The following is a 20,462-nucleotide window of genomic DNA, read 5'->3' as shown; positions in this document are numbered from 1 at the left end:
TTTCAAACATGGCTTTTAAAGCATAGCTATTATACTGAATTAAAATAAGTGATTCTTTTAACTTTGTATCCCAAAACTGGGAGCAGCATAGATAGATAAGTTAACAATTAACATGGTAGGGTAGAGGGGGGCTGGTGGTATAAGTTTATTGACTTCAACTGAGTTATTTGGAAACATAAGGGATGTTTCCATCCATTATAAGACAGCTTCATCAATTTTTTTCCCCAGGCCATTTAATTGTTCTCAAAGGATATAGTGTATCCTTCATGTAATAAAACTCTGGCTATTGGGACCCATTTGGATAGCTCAGGACTGACACCAAATTCCTTTTTATTTGTACCATTTTTGAACAGAACGTTTACTAAAATGTATTGTAAAGTTATCTGTTCACTTAAACAGATGATGTTTAAGTGAACAAATCTGTTCACTTAAAAAGATGACAGAGAATCTTATATACTTAGGACTCTCTATTGTTTCTTATCTGTTACTGGCTTGGACACCAGACAAAACAACCTACTTAAAATGGTTTATAAATCAAAGTAAATAGCCTGAACATAGCTGGAAAAAGCTAACACATTTGTGATGGACTCTGGCTCTATTGAACAGACCTGATTTTACTGACTGTTTCCCCACTACTGGAAGTAAATAAGGTTGCAGACAGTTGACTTCTGAATACTGTATTTGTGTGACAGATCTATACAAAAATTTGGTAAATCTTAAGACATTAAGGAACTTGGCCTGTTTATTACTTGTTTGTACCTAAAAATCAATTAACCTGTAACTATGAAATAGTGAATTCAATCACTTCTAAGACAGACTCAGGACCGAGGAAGAAAGAAAGATAAGATCTAGTTGTTGATCTTCATCTAGTAAGGAAGGAAAAAACCCTGCAATCAAGTATGCTACCAGAACCTTGTGAAGGCTGCTCGACAAAGTTTAAGGTGTCACAGGAGCGGAGGCAAAGTCATCCCAATAAGGGACATCCCAGGAAGGGCATGTGGACATGGCATCGGGGACGAGGCTTGAAAGATGAGGTTTCAACAGGTAGAAAGAAATTTGAAGAAAGAACATTTCCAGCTGACTAGGGAGTGGTGAACAGTCTGATGGCATAAGAAGAATGGTGTATTTAATAATTTGCAAAATCATTTTTTGATCAGGCCAGATTGTAAAGGATTTTAAATGCCCTGACTGTCATTCCGAAGGCAAGGGGAAACCACTAGAGGGTATGGGAGGGAGAAGGGGAGACGGATGATGAACAGAAGCAGGCTTCACGGCTTTCCAGTGGCAAGAGCTGTGCTCCAAGAGACCGCAGCAGCATGGCTGCTGAGGGAGAAACGGAGAAACCAGCGACATGAGAAGACTAAGAAGCCACTTTAGGAATCTGGCAAAAGAGACGGGGCCTGAATTAGGGCAATGGGAACATAAGGGTGGGAACAGACACCTTTTAGGAAAGTGTACTCATGAGATACACTTCTAAAACAGAATTGACAGATCCAGTCATGGATAAGATGGGAGGCTTAAGAGTTAAAAACAAGGTTAGAAACTTATCTCAAGTGTCTAGTTCAACTAACTAGAGAGCTGGTGGTAGTGTGAGCTGGGACCCCCACTGGCGAGCTTAGAAAAATAGGCGTGGTGTGGGTGCGTGCAGTGAAGGGCAGGAGACCAGGCTCCATCTGAGACTGCTCACGTCTGCAGCACAAGGAGAACAGCGTCAGGATTCTGAGGGCCACCTTTAGGTGTCAGGGCACAACGTGGCAGGTCTCAGGAGACGAGAGGGGGCTACAATGTAAATTTTGGAGTTACCTATAAATATGGAATAGGTGATACTGCCAAAGAGCTAGGTATTTTCAAACGAGTAGCTATGTGCCCATTACATACTTTCAGGTTAAAAAAAACCCCGAGATTAAATTTATTTCCATCTTACTATATTTATTAAAGTAATAATATTTTAATAAATAACAGAAAATGTTAAAAAGATACGTTGCTGATATTCTTAATTTTTTTTCTTAATTTAAAACAAATAAGTTGTATTTCCTAAAGACATGTATGCTTTGGATGAACAATTATAAAATAAAAACTCTTCTGACCTAGCTGTAAAAATATTTCCCCCAGGGATTTTTCCTAGTCTAATTGATTGTTTCCACAGCTGTCTTAAAAAGAAAAAAGTAGGACAAGGTATAGTTAGTGATGTTCTATAGTAGTTTACAAGTGTCTGGCTAGTGATCTGGCCCATAACTACACACATACACATGCTCAATATTTACCATTAAAATGTGAAAAACATCTTTAAGCACTGTTCATGCCACAGCCTTTCCTCAAAGAATTATATGTTTATCTCAGTGAGATGCTTATGAATATTAATATTTTGTCCGAACATAGTAACATACATGAGGAATGCTTGCCATTTTAAACAAATTAATTCTTTCAATGCAGTGGTACCTGTGAATTAAGTTGGTACAGACTTCTGAGTAAAGATGGTGGCCTGAACATAAGCATTTCCTTCTCATCTCTTCTTAAACCACCACAACAATAGAAAAGGGGCTTTTAAAAAACGACACAAACCCTTAAGAGTGAGGAAGAAGCGAAAGAGGCAATAAAAATTTGGAAGCAAGAAAGCAAGTCTACGTAAAATTCCACCCCAGCTCTAGAAAGCCCAGCCCCTGCCCTTTCCCACTGGAGGAGGGAGAGGGGAGGCGCCTGGCAGGGGACCCCGCCCTGCAAAGCAAGGGAAGTGTGTGGTAACAAGGAGAGGAAGTAGAGGCTGGCACTCGAGGCTCAGGGGCACCCCACTGTTCCTCAGACCCCAAGCTCTTGTGACCTAGAGAGGTCAGTTCTCAGAATGCTGGTAGCCGGGTCTTCACCTAACTAGCCAGGTGATGACCTGAAAGATAATAGTATCTGGAGCTTCCCCAAGCAGACAGTTTGGCCAAGTCACCACACAGACACTGAGGGACCCTGTCCCTGCCTCAGTTTTCATTCAGCTTTTTAACATCTGTACTCTTTACTATGAATAAATAACCAAGGATCATGGCAAGAAAAACTTATTAAAATTTTTTTCAAGAAAATTCCCCAGCACCAAGACCTAAGTTTCTAGAACAAAAGGAGCCACCAGCATAGGGGCCAGAATTCTAGACCGAAAATGGACCCACGGCACAGCACAGCCATCCCACGTGAGATTTCCCTGGACACTTCCTCTTTCTGGGCTTACTCTCCTATTTTAGAGGAGCAAATCCTCTAGTAACTTCCTGAGGAAGAACAGCAGGTAATTGACTGTTGTTGAGAACTAGCATGTCTGAAAATATCTTTACCATACCCTCGCACTGCCTGACTGCTTGTCTAGACTGCAAAATACTAGGTTAGAAACAATATTCCTTTAAGAAACCGAAGGTTCTTAAAATTCTTTGTCCAACATGGGGTGAAGTGCAGTGAATCCTCAGGATAATGGTAATGGGAGACTCCAGGATTTGAAGGCGACCAGTTCAGAAGGGAACAGGGCAGAAAGGTCTAGAATCAACTTTTTCAGGAAGGCAAATAAGTATAAAGTCTGATCTATATAAATATCTCAAAACAAGACTTAGACAACTGGTAAAGAATGGGGGGGGGGTGGTTAGTGATAACAATATGGAAAACAAAAGAGACAACAAAAGGCTGTGCAAGAAATGCAGTCATAGATTGCTGCTGACTCCGACTTGGCCGTAAACAGCATTCGCCTTGTCATAACCATGTAAATGTTGAATACTGACTTAACCAAAATTACAATATAGCTTTCTTGGGAGGGAAGGTTATCATATGACAATGCCTAACACTAAAATGTCAAGAAGAAGTACTACAGGCAATATCAAGAGAGAGTTTTATAACAATCAGCTAAAAAGGCAAAAGTAGTTGTCTCAGAAGAGGTGAAAATGGGGTAGGAGGTGGGAGGAAAAGAAGGACTATGGGATAACCTACATTCCTAACAAACCTTGAAGAAATGTTTAGTTTTTAAAACTAGGTATGTATAACTATAATTTTTAAAAGCCCCAATTTTTAATTGGTACTAAAAAAGCTTTAAAAATAATATTTTGGGCCGGGCGTGGTGGCTCACGCCTGTAATCCTAGCACTCTGGGAGGCCGAGGTGGGCAGATCGTTTGAGCTCCGGAGTTCGAGACTAGCCTGAGCAAGAGCGAGACCCCATCTCTACTAAAAATAGAAAGAAATTATATGGACAGCTAAAAATATATATAGAAAAAATTAGCCGGGCATGGTGGTGCATGCCTGTAGTCCCAACTACTCGGGAGGCTGAGACAGGAGGATCCCTTGAGCCCAGGAGTTTGAGGTTGCTGTGAGCTAGGCTGACGCCACGGCACTCACTCTAGCCTGGGCAACAGAGTGAGACTCTGTCTCAAAAAAAAAATAAAATAAAATAAAAATAAATAATATTTTGGGCCGGGCGCGGTGGCTCACGCCTGTAATCCTAGCACCCTGGGAGGCCGAGGCAGGTGGATCGCTCAAGGTCAGGAGTTTGAGACCAGCCTGAGCAAGAGTGAGACCCCGTCTCTACTAAAAATAGAAAGAAATTATCTGGCCAACTAAAATATATATAGAAAAAATTAGCCGGGCATGGTGGCGCATGCCTGTAGTCCCAGCTACCAGGGAGGCTGAGGCAGTAGGATTGCTTGAGCCCAGGAGTTTGAGGTTGCTGGGAGCTAGGCTGATGCCACGGCACTCACTCTAGCCCGGGCAACAAAGCGAGACTCTGTCTCAAAAAAATAAAAAATAAAAAAAAATAATATTTTGGACATTAAAACTGATCTGATGCAACCCAGAGTATCTGTATATAATTATACCCTTTCCCTAAAGAGATGACTGCTAATTTAAAATAAGCTCTTACTGGTATTTAATAATAATTCTCTTCCATGTTATTCTAGTCACAGAATACCCAGGGCCTAGAGATTGGACGCACAGTCCTGCCTGAGCTGCTGCAGAATCCAAGAGAAGTATATTCATACAAGACTTTAAGGCAACAGTGAAAAACTAGCAGAAACGACTAATGCAGAAAATGACACTCACAGGGAATACGGCTCCAACTAAAACTTAAATTCTTACAAGTCAAATGGATCACAGGTGCCTGTGTCTCTCAAAGCTGTTTGTGTACACTGGGAGCTCAATATGTGTTTTTTTTGAAAAAATAAATGAAATAATCCTCAATTAGAATACCACCAAATTTCTGAGTTTGAATAATGTCCAAATAATGCTTGTTGACATTATGTGATGGCTCACTTCCCATTGCAGGTTCCACTTCAACTGTACAGTAAACAACTTATTAGACTTTTACTATGTTATCAGTGGTAGCAATATTTAGGAACACATTTCACTGTCTGTCTCGACTAATTTTAGTTGCAGCCAAAGCAGAACATAACTGCAAGATACTAACTTTCAAATCAGGAGATATCAAAGCTAGTAAAGCTCTTGAGGTTTTGTGGAGCTCAGTTCAAAGGCAAGACTAATGACCTGTTGATGACTATAACAATTCTTTCAAGTATTCTTTACAATTATAATGAAGGATTCTTTCATTAATTCATGAATGATTTTTAAGATCTTCATTTTATATAAGCTAAAACTGTTAAGAAACAAATTATAAAAATTTTTTCTAAGAACAACCTCAGATTTTCAGAAGACCATATATAAGTATTTCTGGAATGAAATGGAACTCAGAATACGGCCTGATTTGAGCCACCAAAAAGCAACTTAGGGGCACATTTTACATACACTACTCTCTAGCAGAATTTTGTTATCAGGTGACATGGCTACAAAGATAGCACTTCCAGCTATGAACAGCTGGAGAGAAACTGCTGTTTGATGGAAGAAGACAAGAATTTCCACAGTTCTTATTCCTGCACTTGCAGTAGAACAGAACACGGTCTGGAAGTTCTGTATAGGATGACCCACAAATAGGTTCTAAAATAAACAAATACTATCTTGATAATTAGAGAGTATGCAGCAGCAAAAACGAATGTCAGTGGAACACAGATTTGACTGTAGATAACAAAGGCAAGTCCTTGATTTGTTCAGAGCCAACAGGAATGAGGAACTATGGTGTAGTTAAATAACACCAGATGCCGTAATAACACAGTTCAAATTTCAGTTACCTCTGTTCATGAACTGTTGAGTATTTGCATAAAGTACAACTCTGTTGCTAGCTCTTCAGTCCACAAATACCTACGTAAATAACACCATGGTCAGTGGCCAATCACATCACTTCTTTCAAAGCCTGTCACTGACTGGTCACTGTGCATGATCCAGTGTGATACCCATCCTGTTCGGTTCACACAGACAGGAAGCATGTCCGCATTGTGTTGCCTCTTTATATCCCAAAGATAAACTTGTGACATTTAACAAAAAATGGACAATTAAGAAAGATCTAGCCAATAAGGATGAAACTGCATAAAAAAATATCAATCAAATTTAAAGACAGTTATAGAAGCAAGAGCTGACTGTGGGACTGTGGATGCTCCCACTGGCTGGGACTCTAGATCTGCAGTCAGAGGATTATGTGACAGTAAATATCTTGAAGTAAGTGAGGAAAGCAGTTATGACAAAAAGGAGGACAATGTCCCAGTAGAAGTGGCACTGGCAAAAAACCTCACTTTAAAGCAACTCCAAGACATTTCATGATATCAAAAGGGCAAAGGATAAAACACCAAAAGCTCATCCAAACTTAGGAAGGAGTAAGACACTTTGCTGGGGCAAAGAAAAATGTTGGCTCCTTATCTTCAGTTAGGGTAAGAAGAAAGTGGGTACTGTTCCAAATACTCTTACATGTCCCCCATCCCGCCAAAAAACCACTCGATTATGCTTTGCTTCTAATATTTTGAATTACAGTATACGAAATAGATACTAGTTTTTCTATTTTTTTTTCCATTTCATTACATTTATAATGGACAGTAAGAGAGCTTTTAATGTTCAACAAAAATGTTTAAAGGCACGGAACGATGGCAATTTTTCCCACAGACTATGAAGATCACTTTGCATTTGTTTAGCTTGCAAGGTCATCTCTACCATCCTGTATGTACTACCATGTACTCTAAATCTTCTCTGGCTGCTCCCAACCTCAACAAAAGTCTATTAAAGAAAAGGGGGTCAAGGAAAAGGGACTTCTCCTGCATTTTTATTATAATCATCTTTATAATCTGGCATACCATGCTGCACAAAGTACCAAAATTAAATTTTAACTTCAGTGCCCTACCCTCTATGATAGATGATAAGGGCTCACGCTCACGCATGAAGCACAGCTGGGAATGCATATACCTGCAGCCTAAATTAACTCTATTCTCTACCTATGGAAGCTTTAAGGCATATAAATCCAAAGATCACTTCCAATTGCCCTGTAAAGTGACATTATGAAGCTGCAAAGTTACTTCCCTAATCATCCTTAGCCTTGGCTAACAAGAAGATCAATGTGGCCGGGTGCGGTGGCTCACGCCTGTAATCCTAGCACTCTGGGAGGCCGAGGTGGGCGGATCGTTTGAGCTCAGGAGTTCGAGACCAGCCTGAGCAAGAGCGAGACCCCACCTCTACTAAAAATAGAAAGAAATTATATGGACAGCTAAAAATATATATAGAAAAAATTAGCCGGGCATGGTGGCGCATGCCTGTAGTCCCAGCTACTCGGGAGGCTGAGATAGGAGGATCGCTTGAGCTCAGGAGTTTGAGGTTGCTGTGAGCTAGGCTGACGCCACGGCACTCACTCTAGCCTGGGCAACAGAGTGAGACTCTGTCTCAAAAAAAAAAAAAAAAAAAGAAGATCAATGTGAGTAGTCTGAGGAGAAAGTCAACATAGCAGGGGGCACTTGCATTTTACATACTAGGAGATATACAGTGGTGTAAATTAGTGCAGTGCACAGCCATAGCACACAGATATAAATTCAAATATTAATAAGCTTAAGTAATTATTTCAACAGTGGCATATTATTCATGTCACAAAAATGGAAACATAAAAACCATCTATCCATTTACTTAAGGAAGCCTTCCCAAAATTAAGATTTAACTAATATATTAAAAGAAAGTAATAGAGCAGGACAAGGGGATGCACAGAGAGGCTGAGGAAGCAGAGGACGGCAAGAGGGAGCAGCAAGTCTGACTCCATTCAGAAATCACAGCATGGAGTGCTCACATCCAGTCTTTGTATGTTATAGACGAGAAAACCGTGACCCAGTGAAGCTGAGGAATCACCCAAGATTACACAACCAGTGAGCAGAAGAGCCAGAAACAAGATTCTTTAGCTGAAGTCCCTGAGTATTGATGAAGAGAGCAAAACAAAAGTAAGTACAAAAAGAGCTCAATGATCTCACATTCACTTACCTGGTTAAAAACCAGAGGACACTAAAAGAATGAGCAAACAAAAAGCCTCCCGAGAGCACCACATGACTGACCCAAAGCTACACGGTTAGCCCCTTACTCAAAGAGTTGGGTCTTGCAGCCTCTCGCAGAGAGATCAGATCGTTACAATGCATTCCAGTATGTAATCAAGCTAGGCTATCTGTCTGCATGCCCGATCTAAGCAGATGGGAAAACAGGATTGGGAAGGACCCAGGAAGTCTTCATATACCTGGAAGAATTAGAAAAATCTCATCTCTGGACGATATCAGCTAAACAAAGCACTAACTCTTATTTATCTTATGACTGATCTTCGTCTATTTCCAAACTGGTAAAGGACAAGCAGCAGTTACATCAGCCTGCGCGCTCTCTGTAACACCAAGTCTAAATTAAGATAGGTTACTTCCGGAGTTACAAACAAATGTTGTTAGTACCAAGAAAAACAATAATCTAGATATTTAACAATGAAAGATTAAGTAAATTATAATGTATCCATAAGACAGAACATGCAGCTATAAAAAATATTTACAAAGACTTTTTAATGGCGGGGCACAGTGGCTCACATCTGTAATCCTAGCACTCTGGGAGGCAGAGGTGGGAGGATCACTCAAGGTCAGGAATTCGAGATCAGACTGAGCAAGAGCGAGATCCCATCTCTACTAAAAATAGAAAAAAATTAGCTGGACAACTAAAAATATACAGAAAATATTAGCCAGGCATGGTGGTGCATGTCTATAGTCCCAGATACTCTGGAGGCTGAGGGAGAAGGATCGCTTGAGCCCAGGAGTTTGAGGTTGCTGTGAGCTAGGCTGATGCCACGGCACTCTATTCTGGGTAACAGAGTAAGATTCTGTCTCAAAAAAAAAAAAAAGACTTTTTAACAAAATGGGAAATCATCCTTGTTATTGTCTAGAACCAGAATAAATATTTTACATATATAAGACTATCTTGCCATTATAGTTTTTAACTTTAAGAGAAAGACAGAAAGGAAATTCATTAAAATATTAATGATGTTTTCTCTGGGTATAGGAGTCAGATAGGTGGCTTTCTTCTTGATATTCTTTTCTATTTTCCAAACTTCCCATATTGAGCATATACTACCTTATAAACAGAAAAAACAAACAAAAACCAAAACTACCTGTGTTTTTAAAGTAAAAAGAAACAATTAGATTCAAGTTACTACCAAGCAAATTTATCAATATTTTCTGTGGTATTTATAAAATCTTACCTTAACTTTCTTTTTCCATGTAGATTTTTGCTTCTCCTCTTCTTCCTCAATTAATTTAAGTGCCAGCTCTTTGTTAACTTTTGGCAATTTCTAATACAGAGAGAGGGAAAAAAAGCTGTACTAAGAATCTACATTTTACTTTTAAAGGTTAACAGTTCTGTAAGGAGTATAATTTCATAAATAGGAGATAGCTAATTCTTATTTTTTATACTTCATTATTCCCAGAGTAGGAAATACAGGTGATGCTATCCGGTGGGCCTCGTGGCCACTGTGGCTTACTGCTGGGGAGGACGTGCCCCCACCCAGGCAGTCCCAGCGCACTGACAGGCTGGGAAAGGCTGTATTTGGGCCACATCAGCCCTCTCTCTGATCGACAGGAGACAAATGGGTCTGGTATTGTAGCTTCTGGCTGGGGTTACAGGGAACTGCTAAAATGTGACCAATAATGCTAACCACACTATTTCCTGTTCCTGAATACTAAATTTCTAAAGGGAATCCTAGCTGTGAGTCTGACAACTCTCAGGATAAAGTTATAAGCTATCTGTTGTCCTTTTCCACTTAAGTATTTTATGTCCCACAGTACAGTAAGTAAAATACAACTTTGACAAGCACCATAAAGCACTGGGGCAAAAGGGCTCCACAGCCCAGCCCAGCCCAGGCCTTCCTTGGCAACACATATACATTCATCACTTTTAAGAACTTTTAAGAGATCGTCCAGAAAAAGGAAAAAGTACTGAGAGTAATTGCTGAAAACCATCACTAGTCTTTTGTACTGAAAGAGTATATACATACACATATAAAATATATAAATACATTTTTTTAACTAATGTTCAGTTATAAATATTGGCATCATTTGGTGATTAAACTTAATCAACAGGGGCGGCCAGAGAGAGACTGCAGGCAGGAGAAGGGGCGGGACTAGCTCTTCCCTGTCTGATCACTGCTTGGGTCGGCATCACACAGCACCAGTTCTTCGCCCTGAAGCAACAGGTGGTCCTGGCAGCAGTGGTGGACGCTGGTTTGCAGTTTCCAGCACTCCCAGGAACATCCTCATTAGGCCTCAAAGTTGGCAGCACCAGCCTGTGGCCTCCCCTCAGAAGTCTGGGTCCCAGCTCCACGGGTTCCGCCTCATTCCCATTCCCCAGCCTTGAACTGGTGGCTGCTTCCTGCAGTTAACCTCTTGCCCATTGGTTTTGTTTTTTCAGGTCTCCATACCTGGTTAATAATTTTTTACACTGAATTCCCTCTACCAATGCAACTGGTGTAGTCTGTTTCCTGACAGTCTAATGACCACTTCCCATGATCCAAACAGAGAGCCTGAGATATGGCCAAAGGTCAGTAATAAATGCAGATTAGCAAAGCTCTAACACTCCCAAAACTGAAAACCCATTTGAAAATGCCATCATATTTTCTTGGTGGTAGTGATAATATCAGTCATTGTAGCATAATTTCCAACAATACCATTACCATAAAGTTCATAGTGATAAAGCTACCAAACAAAATATACCAAAAGTATTAAAGACACAAATTAAAAATGGAAAGCCAAGAAATGAATGGTAGATTTCTTTGGAATAATACACAAAATGAAAATCAAGTACTCTTCTTTGGTAAATTCACTGGTAAGTATAATATTTACCTTTAATTGGACTCTCTGTGCACGTGTTTCTTCTATCTTCTGCCGTATTTTATCTTTCCTATATTCTTCATAAGCAAATGGATTTACCATCAATTTCACCTTTTCGAAATGAAAAAAATAAAAAAAGAATGGTATTTATCAAAATCATTTTCATATATACCCTGACTATTATACCAAAGAATAGGCAGATCCCTTACAAATCGTTAAGTATGTTTTATGAAAGTGCAAGTAGAGAATAAATGGCTTTGTATTTACCTTGTGATAGAGTCTTATGTCCATGAAAAATCCATGCATATATGCCCTGAGAAAAGGCGATCCAATGAGATGTGTGAGCCCTGGGAAAAGTTAATCAGAAGAGGCAGGTCCTTATAGAATCTTAATTAACATTTAAGAGTTTTTCTTAGACAAAAATTTGATTTTAATAAGATTTCACTTCTGAGTAAAACTTGAAGGATTAGAAGACTTACTAATCTTCAATATCTATGGAGAATATTTAAACTACTTCAGCAGTATCATCCTTACTTATTTTAAATGTAATACTAAGCATAAAAACGATGAAAAAGTCTTTAGGAATTATGACAGACTGGTAAAGAGAGCTCCTTATATCCTCTGAGTGGTTCTCAGATTTTTGGTTTCCACAAACCAATTCCATTTAAAAAATAATACTGAGGATCAATAATAAATTGCCAAATTTTATATTGCCAAGTAGGAATAGGGAGAAGGGCAGGAGGAGAAACACTGTTATCGCCCATAATCTCCAAAAACAAAGGACACTGTCAGAACAATAATGTAGTTAAGAACACAGTCTTTTTTTTAGAAAGAACAGCTGACAAATTTCTACCAACATAGATAAACATACCCAGGCACATGAACGCCAACATTACACACACACATACTCTTCATCGTGGACTAATGAAAGGTTCACTGCCAATCAGGGTAATACCTTTCATAGGGTTTCCTAGTGTTAATAGATTACACTTAGAATTTATGATGCTGGTGGTTACATGAGAATCCTCTGCCTACTTCACAGGAATTATGTATTAATTGCAAATATTTACATTGGAAAAATTATGAATCATGTGATATATTCCCATGAAGAGCATCTATGGTATAATACTAAGTAACTATCTTCCTAAGGAAAAGATTACTCTGATTTCCAAATTTTAGAAATATGTATCCATCTAGACCAGAAAATCAGATATTAGGTAAAAATCACATAGTAGTACAAAATAGTACATTCATTATAGAACAACATAAAAAAAGCAAAATTAAGTTTAGGATAATCTCATAACTAAAAGACTTGGTCAGAAATATACTTTCATAGAATTCGTTAGGTTAATCAAACTATAGGGTTTGGACTTTCACAGTGGGGTCTCAAAGAGGGCTGAACCTTAATGAAATGTACCAATGCACAACAATCCAAATTTATGCACGCACACATGTTTATTTTCTAATCATCCCTCAAAATAATTGGTCTGATTAACTATCAAATTATAAAATACATATACTGGTGATAGCAAAAATAATTTTTGTTTCCTCTACTAATGTCACAGAATTATTCCAAGTTAGGTCATAAATAAAGACTAAGCAGAAAGCTTTTCATAGCAAAATAATCCTAAACAGAAAATCTGACCACAGCAGCAGTTCCCACAGTTAGCTCCACAAAACACCTGTGCCCAGAGATCTTCTGAGGAAAAAAAGGTTCTATGGTCAAGTAAGTTTGGGAAATGTTTCATCCTTTCCTCCTCTACCTGGAGATTTATAATATATGGCTATATTAAAGGCTCCAAGAAGTCCATAAGTAAACAAATTGATTTAACTTTGCTTAACCTAGAATTTCCCAAACTTATTTGCCACAAATCTCTTAAAATAATAGTTAACATTCACTTGCTTCAATTTAGACACTGTGCAATTTTTCAGGTGTTATCCAGTTTATTCTCTAAGCAACTCTGTGAGTAGGTACCAACATTATTCCCATTTTACAGAAGAAGAAATCAAGGCTTAAAGAGGTTAAGTGAAAATCGCAGTCACGCAGATATTAAGAGGCAGAGGTAGGATGTAAACCTGTGCCAGTCTACCTCTAACGCCCACGATACTAGCCACTGTGCCATCCACGCGGTCCTTCCACAGAAGGAACATTCCAAGGAACACATTGCGGGAAATACAAAGCTACAAAATCTGTGAAAGGCCATACCTGGGAAGAGTCAGAACTTGCAAATATTCAATATTACTAATCCTGCACTAAAAATAATCTCACTTCTACTTCTAAGATAACCTATTTAGAAGGTTTTATATAAGATGGGGAAATGATAACCAATGGCTTATTTAATATTAAAAGATATTAACAATACACATAAAAATGTTTTCTAACATAACTGGTATTTTGTTGAATACTACATTTACTTCTACAGTTTTAAAAGTGAACGGTATATTTTAACAAGATGTATCTTAAATTCTATACCTGCTTTCCTCACCTAAAATAAACAAAGTAAAGAGACTGAAAAAGCACCCACAATGTACTAAACATGGTAATTTTTTAAAAATCCACAAAATAAGGACTTTTTCTATTCAATTTAAGAATGTAGGCTCCAGCCGCCTAAGACGCTGAAAGGAAAGGCAGCCAAGGGGAATCAGGTGGCTCTGGCCCCTGCCGTTGTGAAGATGCAGGAGGCCAAGAAGGTGGTGAATCCCCTGTTTGAGAAAAGGCCAAAGAACTTTGGCATTGGACAGGACATCCAGCCCAAAAGGGACATCACCTGCTTTGTCAAATGGCCCCACTACATCCGGCTGTGGTGGCAAAGAGCTATCCTCTATAAGCAGCTGAAAGTGCCTCCTGTGATTAACCAGTTCACCCAGGCCTTGGACTGCCAAACAGCTACTCAGCTGCTTACGCTGGCCCACAAGTATAGACCGGAGACAAAGCAAGAGAAGCAGCGGCAACTACTGCTGGCCCAGGCTGAGAAGAAAGCTGCCAGCAAAGGAGGTGTCTCGACTAAGAGATCACCTGTCCTTGGAGCAGGGGTTAACACTGTCACCACCTTGGTGGAGAACAAGAAGGCTCAGCTGGTAGTGACTGTACATGACGTGGATCCCACTGAGCTGGTGGTCTTCCTGCCTTCTCTGTGTCGGAAGATGGAGGTCCCTTCCTGCATTATCAAGGGGAAGGCCACGCTGAGGTGTCCAGTCCACAGGAAGACCTGCACCACTGTCACCTTCACGCAGGTTAACTTGGAAGACAAAGGAGCTCTGGCTAAGCTGGTGGAAGCTATCAGGACCAATTACAATGACAGATACGATGAGATCTGTCCTCACTGGGGAGACAACGTTCTGGGTCCGCCATCTGTGGCTCACATTGCCAAGCTGGAAAAGGCAAATGCTAAAGAACTTATTTGCCACTAAACTGGACTAAATGTACACTGTTGAGTTTTCTGTACATAAAAATAAAAATTATCTTTCAAAAAAAAAGAATGTAGGTAAGTGTGACACAAGCATATTATAAAAATTACGCTGGAGATGTTTAAGAAGGCACTCAGTAGGAAGATCCTACTTCACTCTATTTCATTCACAAGTCATTTTTTAAAGGCTAAATTCAGTTCCTTTCTTTATAAATACATTAAAATGTAAATGACTGTTCTAGTGGTAAATGGCAGAAAATAATTCTGCCTGGATTAACTGCTATGACACAGATATATGTTAAAAATAAAGTTTAAGAACCACTCAATTAATCTATTACATGATTCTATTTTCCTTTAATATTCAACTGCTGTTGCATATCTATTTGTTCCAAAGTTAAGTAAGTTGCCTAGACGTGTGTAGAATGGATCCTATAAGCTTCCTCACTCTCAATAATTTGCAACATAGCCCTTTGCCAACAGAAGAAGAGCACCATGTACTCTGTTTATCCTACAGAAGAGTGCTAGACCACCAGGAAAGACGTGCTCTTCCCAGGGGCTAGTATGGCTGGGGAAGCGCATGAACTCTGGGTTTAAACCCCAGCTTTCAAGTTTACTACCATTGAAGCCTTTGACAAGTTACTTTCGTCTTTCTGTGCCTCAGTTTTCTTATCTATAAAATAGAATAACAGTAGTACCCACTCCATAGGGATGTGAGAATTAAATGAGTTATATGTAGAATGCTTAGAATATTGCCTGCACACATAAGTTTTTGCTATTCTTATAAGACATTTCTTGGCTTGTGACCTTTAAACATAAAGTAACTATTATATTTGAAGACTCAACCGATGGGTTCTAAGTTTTGGATTGGGTCTTCTATAAGCAAACTGGTCTCTGAGGTATTTTCAAAACCTGATTATACTTAAACAGCATTTGAAAAACAAAATCACTGCTTTGTTGACAAATATTGTTTCTATACATAGCTAGTATTCTAAAAGAAATTATTTCTCATTTAAAATACAAAAAACTTCAGTAGGTTAAATTTACCTGAACCTTTCTCTAAGCAGAGATTACAAATCTGACAATTTATAGTATGTTTAATATCTGATTTGGCATAAAGGGAAGTCTGGAATATCAGATAAACATAGCATAGCCCATTCTAATGTTCAAAACTCCAAAAAAGTAGAAATAATTTTATAAACATTTTATTATAATTTTTACCTAAATTTTCAAGGTCTTTCTTGGTGACAAATTTGTAATCATCATAAACTGTGCTTTCTGGATTCTCTTCTAATTCTTCTGTCAAGTTGTCCAAGAAGGAACACCACCTAGGAGCAGGACCCAAAACCTGTAGGTGTTTATTAAAAGGTTAGCAAATGTACATTCTCACCATGCCATCTAAATCTTAGTTATCTTACAACCAGATTTTCTTAAATGTAACTTTTAAATCCTTGTTTCTATTATAAGTATTGAAAAATAAATGCAGTATGTATAATGAACAAATATACAATGCAAGGGAATAAACAAAGTAGGAGGAATTTAGGCTTGTAAGAGAATATGATCTCACTTAGTCTGGGATACAAAAGAATTAAAGTTCTTAGATTAGAACTATCAAAATACAGATAAAAAAATTCAGGTACTTATAATAACATTCATCCATTAACTCCCTCATTCAATATAGCACTAGAATTCTACAAAGGCATATCTGGTCCATGAGATTTTTTTTTTTAAGTTTGCTATCCATAATGAACAATAGCCTAAAATAATAAAAGTTACCTTCTTTCAAGGTTTTCCAACTAATTGCTTGATAATTACATTCCATTCTATATGGTCTACTTAATTCATCTAACTTGTTAAAAATTAAAATTCTATAGTTAAGAATAATATATTATATTATTGAAAATAGTTAAAAGAGTAGATTTTAAGTTCTCTCATCACAAAATATGATAACTAGTATGTAAGGTAATGCAAATGTTAATTAGCATGATTTAGCAATTCCACAATGTATGAATATTTAAAAACATGTTGTACAAGATAAGAATACACAATTTTTATTTGTCCATTTAGAACAATTAATCTTTTAAACTTCTGTATATAGAATTCTTCAGACTTAACCTAAAATGGGTGGCCAGGACCCACAAGTTATCCCAATGAAAGACTGAGGAATAAAAGACTGAACAGAATTTATAACCAACTAATAAAATATGAATGGTTAAGTTTATAATCCAAAATATTGTGGTTGCTTTGTACTTTTTTGCTGTTGATACAAATCTTTCCCAACATGATGCCACGCCCACTGAGGTCAGTGCTTATTCCAGAGGAAACCTGCCCATTCAGTGGAGAAGATATGCTACCAAAACTCTCCTGTAAGCTGGAGGCTTTCCGACATGAGAACACTGGGCTCAGACAAAATGGAACTTCCAATGACGATTTAACCTGTTTATTTCAGTAGCAATTAACTATACAGGGGAAAAAAAAGCCCAAAATCATAATGGAAATTATTAAGTATAGCTTAAACTTTTTGGAGAAGGGAAGGCAGGAGGAAAAGAGTTATAACAAAGAAAAACAGCCCCTGTTAACACCCTCTTCAATTAATAAAACAAAGTAGATGTTATATATTGCCATACTAATTCAGTTATATTATTTTGCCTGGTTGAATCAAAAAGGGTGATTCCCTCCCCTCCCCCCCAACAAAGCTATGGGGCTCATAAACATGAAAAACAATTCTTAATGAGCATAAAAGGAGTCTTATAGCCAAGTTTCATATTAACACAATCTATATAACTTTTAAAAAGCAAAAGTAAAGGTTTTGATATACTAAGTGGTTTGACTCTAACCATAAGACACAAACTTCCAAGAAATGCAAGGTATTTTTAAAAATTGAATGTAGAGTACTTTTTAAAGGAACTGCTATGATTTTAAGCAACTTCAGGACAGCAGCTTGAAGTCAGCAAATATTTACATTAAATACTACTACATAGAAAGCACTGTGCTAAACCAAAGCCATTGACCATGATCTCCCTGAAGAAGTTCAAACTCTAGCTGGAGCAGAAAGGCACGTGTACACACAGGGTCACGTAAAGCAATGAACTCAGGTTGTGCTGAGTTCAAAGGGAAGATGGATGGAAAAACAGGGAAGGTTGAGACACTGAATAAGCATATTTGAAAGGACTTTCAGTTTGGAATGAACACGTGAGCAAGCTAGGAAAATCATGGGGCATTTTCTGAGGCTGAGAGTTTAGGCACTTGAGGCAGAAATCTGCGAATGCACAGCTCTACCTTATAACGGTGTGCTACCTAAAACAGCAATCTTTTCTTCTTTTAGTCAAGATGGAAAGCACACTACTATTGCTTTTCTAGAATATAACATCCAAGGTATTGTCCTCTCGGGAGGGGAGGGACTTCATCTGTTTTGTTAACTGCTTAATTTCCAACCTAGAACAGTCCCTGCCACGTAGTCAGTGGTAAGTAAATAAACCTATTCACACATAAAACACGTACAAATTTCATGTGCACAAGCTACTAAAACTTACAGTTTCTCTTTGGCAAAAGTATTTTTTAAATGGTCTAATTTCCCTTATTCAAATAAAAACACTCAAATTCCTTACCATAAAACTATTGTATATAAGAACATTTTTTGGCAAAAGTCAGATCTATTTTGACTCCTATGCAAGGGGGCACCGTTTACCCAAAGGACCTCAAAATCAAGTACTTTCACCTTTAAATCAATCATAAACATGGGCTTCAAAGATAATGAAAAGATTATACTGTGCACACTAACTTTTGAGGGTGAGGGGCAGGAATACGAAAATATCAGTCCAGATCTTAATGTACTTTCACACAGTCCACTTGTATAATACAATGTTCCACAACACTCTTTTTGATTATCTGGATTCTAATTTAGTTGTTTTAAATTACCTCTCAGGGGATGATGGAACTAGCTATGGTAAATAATCTCTGCAGTCAGATTCATGGCCATTAAATTTTATAGTAGAAAATATTTCCAACAAAAACAAAATTAAATCTAGTGGTTGACTTTATTAATCACATTTCCCCAGTTGCTTTTTAGAGAAAAAAACATGAGAACCATCATAACAAAGTTGAAATTACTGATTTACACTTGTATGAATTGCAGGTTTCATCCACATTAGAGCTTTTCTCAGAGGCTGAACATTAAGTTGCAAAAACAATGGTTGGTTTAAACAAGAAAGGGGGCTTAACCATGTGCTACAGCTCTCTGACATACCAACAATAACCATAATTTAATGTGTAAAATTTCCTTGCTGCCTTTGTAGCCATAACATATGTTAAACCTCAACTAATCCTTAAAAATAGGTTATTTCCTAAATTTCAGGTTTTATAACTTGAAGAAAACATCCTTTTTAATCATAGATGGACTATTACTATTAAATCGGGTTTTCTGTATTGTCATACAGCTATATTCTGTACTTTAATCAAAACTGATTATTGCTTGTTTATCTACTTTCATGCAAGTTTTGAGTTTTGTTTCAGAAAACTGGTGAAGACTGTTCTACTTTAAACTTTTAGTATCTGTTAATGACCTTTCACTTTTAATTTATAAGAATTTCTTAAAGTCACAGGTCAGTAAAAGTAGAAAACTGAAATGTGATATACCAGATTGCTAGAAAGAGATAATGTGGATCCCTTAGCAACTTCAATGATAATCAACCAATCTAATTGGAAATACTTGGTCCTCCAAAACATGAAAGAATCTTTATCTATCAACATGTTTCGAGAAGGCCTCAACTCCAATGCAGCCAAGTATCTGCCTATTCCAATCCATTTGGTCAGAAGAACCAATTTTAAAGGATATGAAAATACATGCCACATGCCCAAGACTATCACTGCTTCTGTGATTACAACCTGCCTTTAAGATGTTAATTATAAATGCTTAATTTTAAAACTCAAAATTCGTATATATTCCAGTAATGGACTACAAGTTGAGAAGAAAATGGATGAATATTAAAATTCTTAAAGAGTTGACAGATATTCCTTCCCCAACTCCACTTTTGCAAAATCACTGTGGTACATCCCAAAGCTGTGCTGACACAGAAAAAGGATTGAGGATTACTGGATGGATGGTTTTAACAGAACAAGGATGACTAAAAAAACACAGTACTATTAATATCATAGACAAAGAACCAAGATGTACTAACTCAGTATAAATGCCACCATTTTTTCCACTTATAATACTATTGAGTATGACAAAATAATTTCATTATTTTATCTACTATTAATATGAAAGGAAAAAAAAACTGATAACATAGAACAAGCACAGAGTTTGAAATTATTATCTTGACTTTTCAACTAATGATTTAAAAGATAATTTAAAAAGTTTTAGCAACTGAGAAAATTCTTAATTACTCCACTTGCTAAAACTGTATAAACAAATAAAAAATAACTCTGAACCAAAATGGGTTTATGTATGCATGGGAAACTATAACTGATATATATGTATAGAAATATATAATAGAGAGCACAAATAGAAAATACATAATATATCCAAGCACATGCAGTCAATTTTTAAAATACTCTTTTATAAAATGCTCAGAATGCATTAATAGTACACAGTGCGAAATAAGATATATTTTTTAAATGATAATTGGAAAGAGAATGACGATAGTGTAAGAAAGTATCTAGAGCTGGGTGTGGTGGCACACACCTATAGTCCCAGTACTTTGGGAGGCTGAGGAGGGAGGATCACCTGAGCCCAGGAGTTAGAGACTAGCCTGGGCAACATAGCAAGACCCTGTCTCACAAAAAAGAACAAAGAAAGAAAGTATTGCATGGAAAAAGGACATAAGTATATTCTTTTCAATTTCAGGGGAT

General features: G+C 37.6%; 1 protein-coding gene and 1 pseudogene across 3 annotated transcripts in view; one reads left to right on the top strand and one right to left on the bottom strand.

The window, feature by feature from the left end:
- NOL10 (nucleolar protein 10) overlaps positions 1–20,462 on the bottom strand; it is a 104,305-nt gene that overhangs the window by 18,815 nt on the left and 65,028 nt on the right. For all 3 annotated transcript variants that reach the window (XM_069494186.1, XM_069494188.1, XM_069494187.1), the window contains 4 exons: positions 15,834–15,960; positions 11,476–11,555; positions 11,221–11,319; positions 9,585–9,674 (listed from right to left, as the gene is read on the bottom strand). In XM_069494186.1, coding sequence (XP_069350287.1) covers positions 9,585–9,674; positions 11,221–11,319; positions 11,476–11,555; positions 15,834–15,960 — 396 coding nt within the window. The remainder of the gene's footprint in view (positions 1–9,584; positions 9,675–11,220; positions 11,320–11,475; positions 11,556–15,833; positions 15,961–20,462) is intronic.
- Positions 12,927–14,619, top strand: LOC138400075 (large ribosomal subunit protein eL8 pseudogene; annotated as a pseudogene).

This window comes from Eulemur rufifrons, chromosome 19 (genome assembly GCF_041146395.1).
Source record: "Eulemur rufifrons isolate Redbay chromosome 19, OSU_ERuf_1, whole genome shotgun sequence".
Classification (NCBI taxonomy): domain Eukaryota; kingdom Metazoa; phylum Chordata; class Mammalia; order Primates; family Lemuridae; genus Eulemur; species Eulemur rufifrons.
Note: the sequence above shows the minus strand (reverse complement) of the source record. Positions and strands in the feature narration are given on the sequence as shown.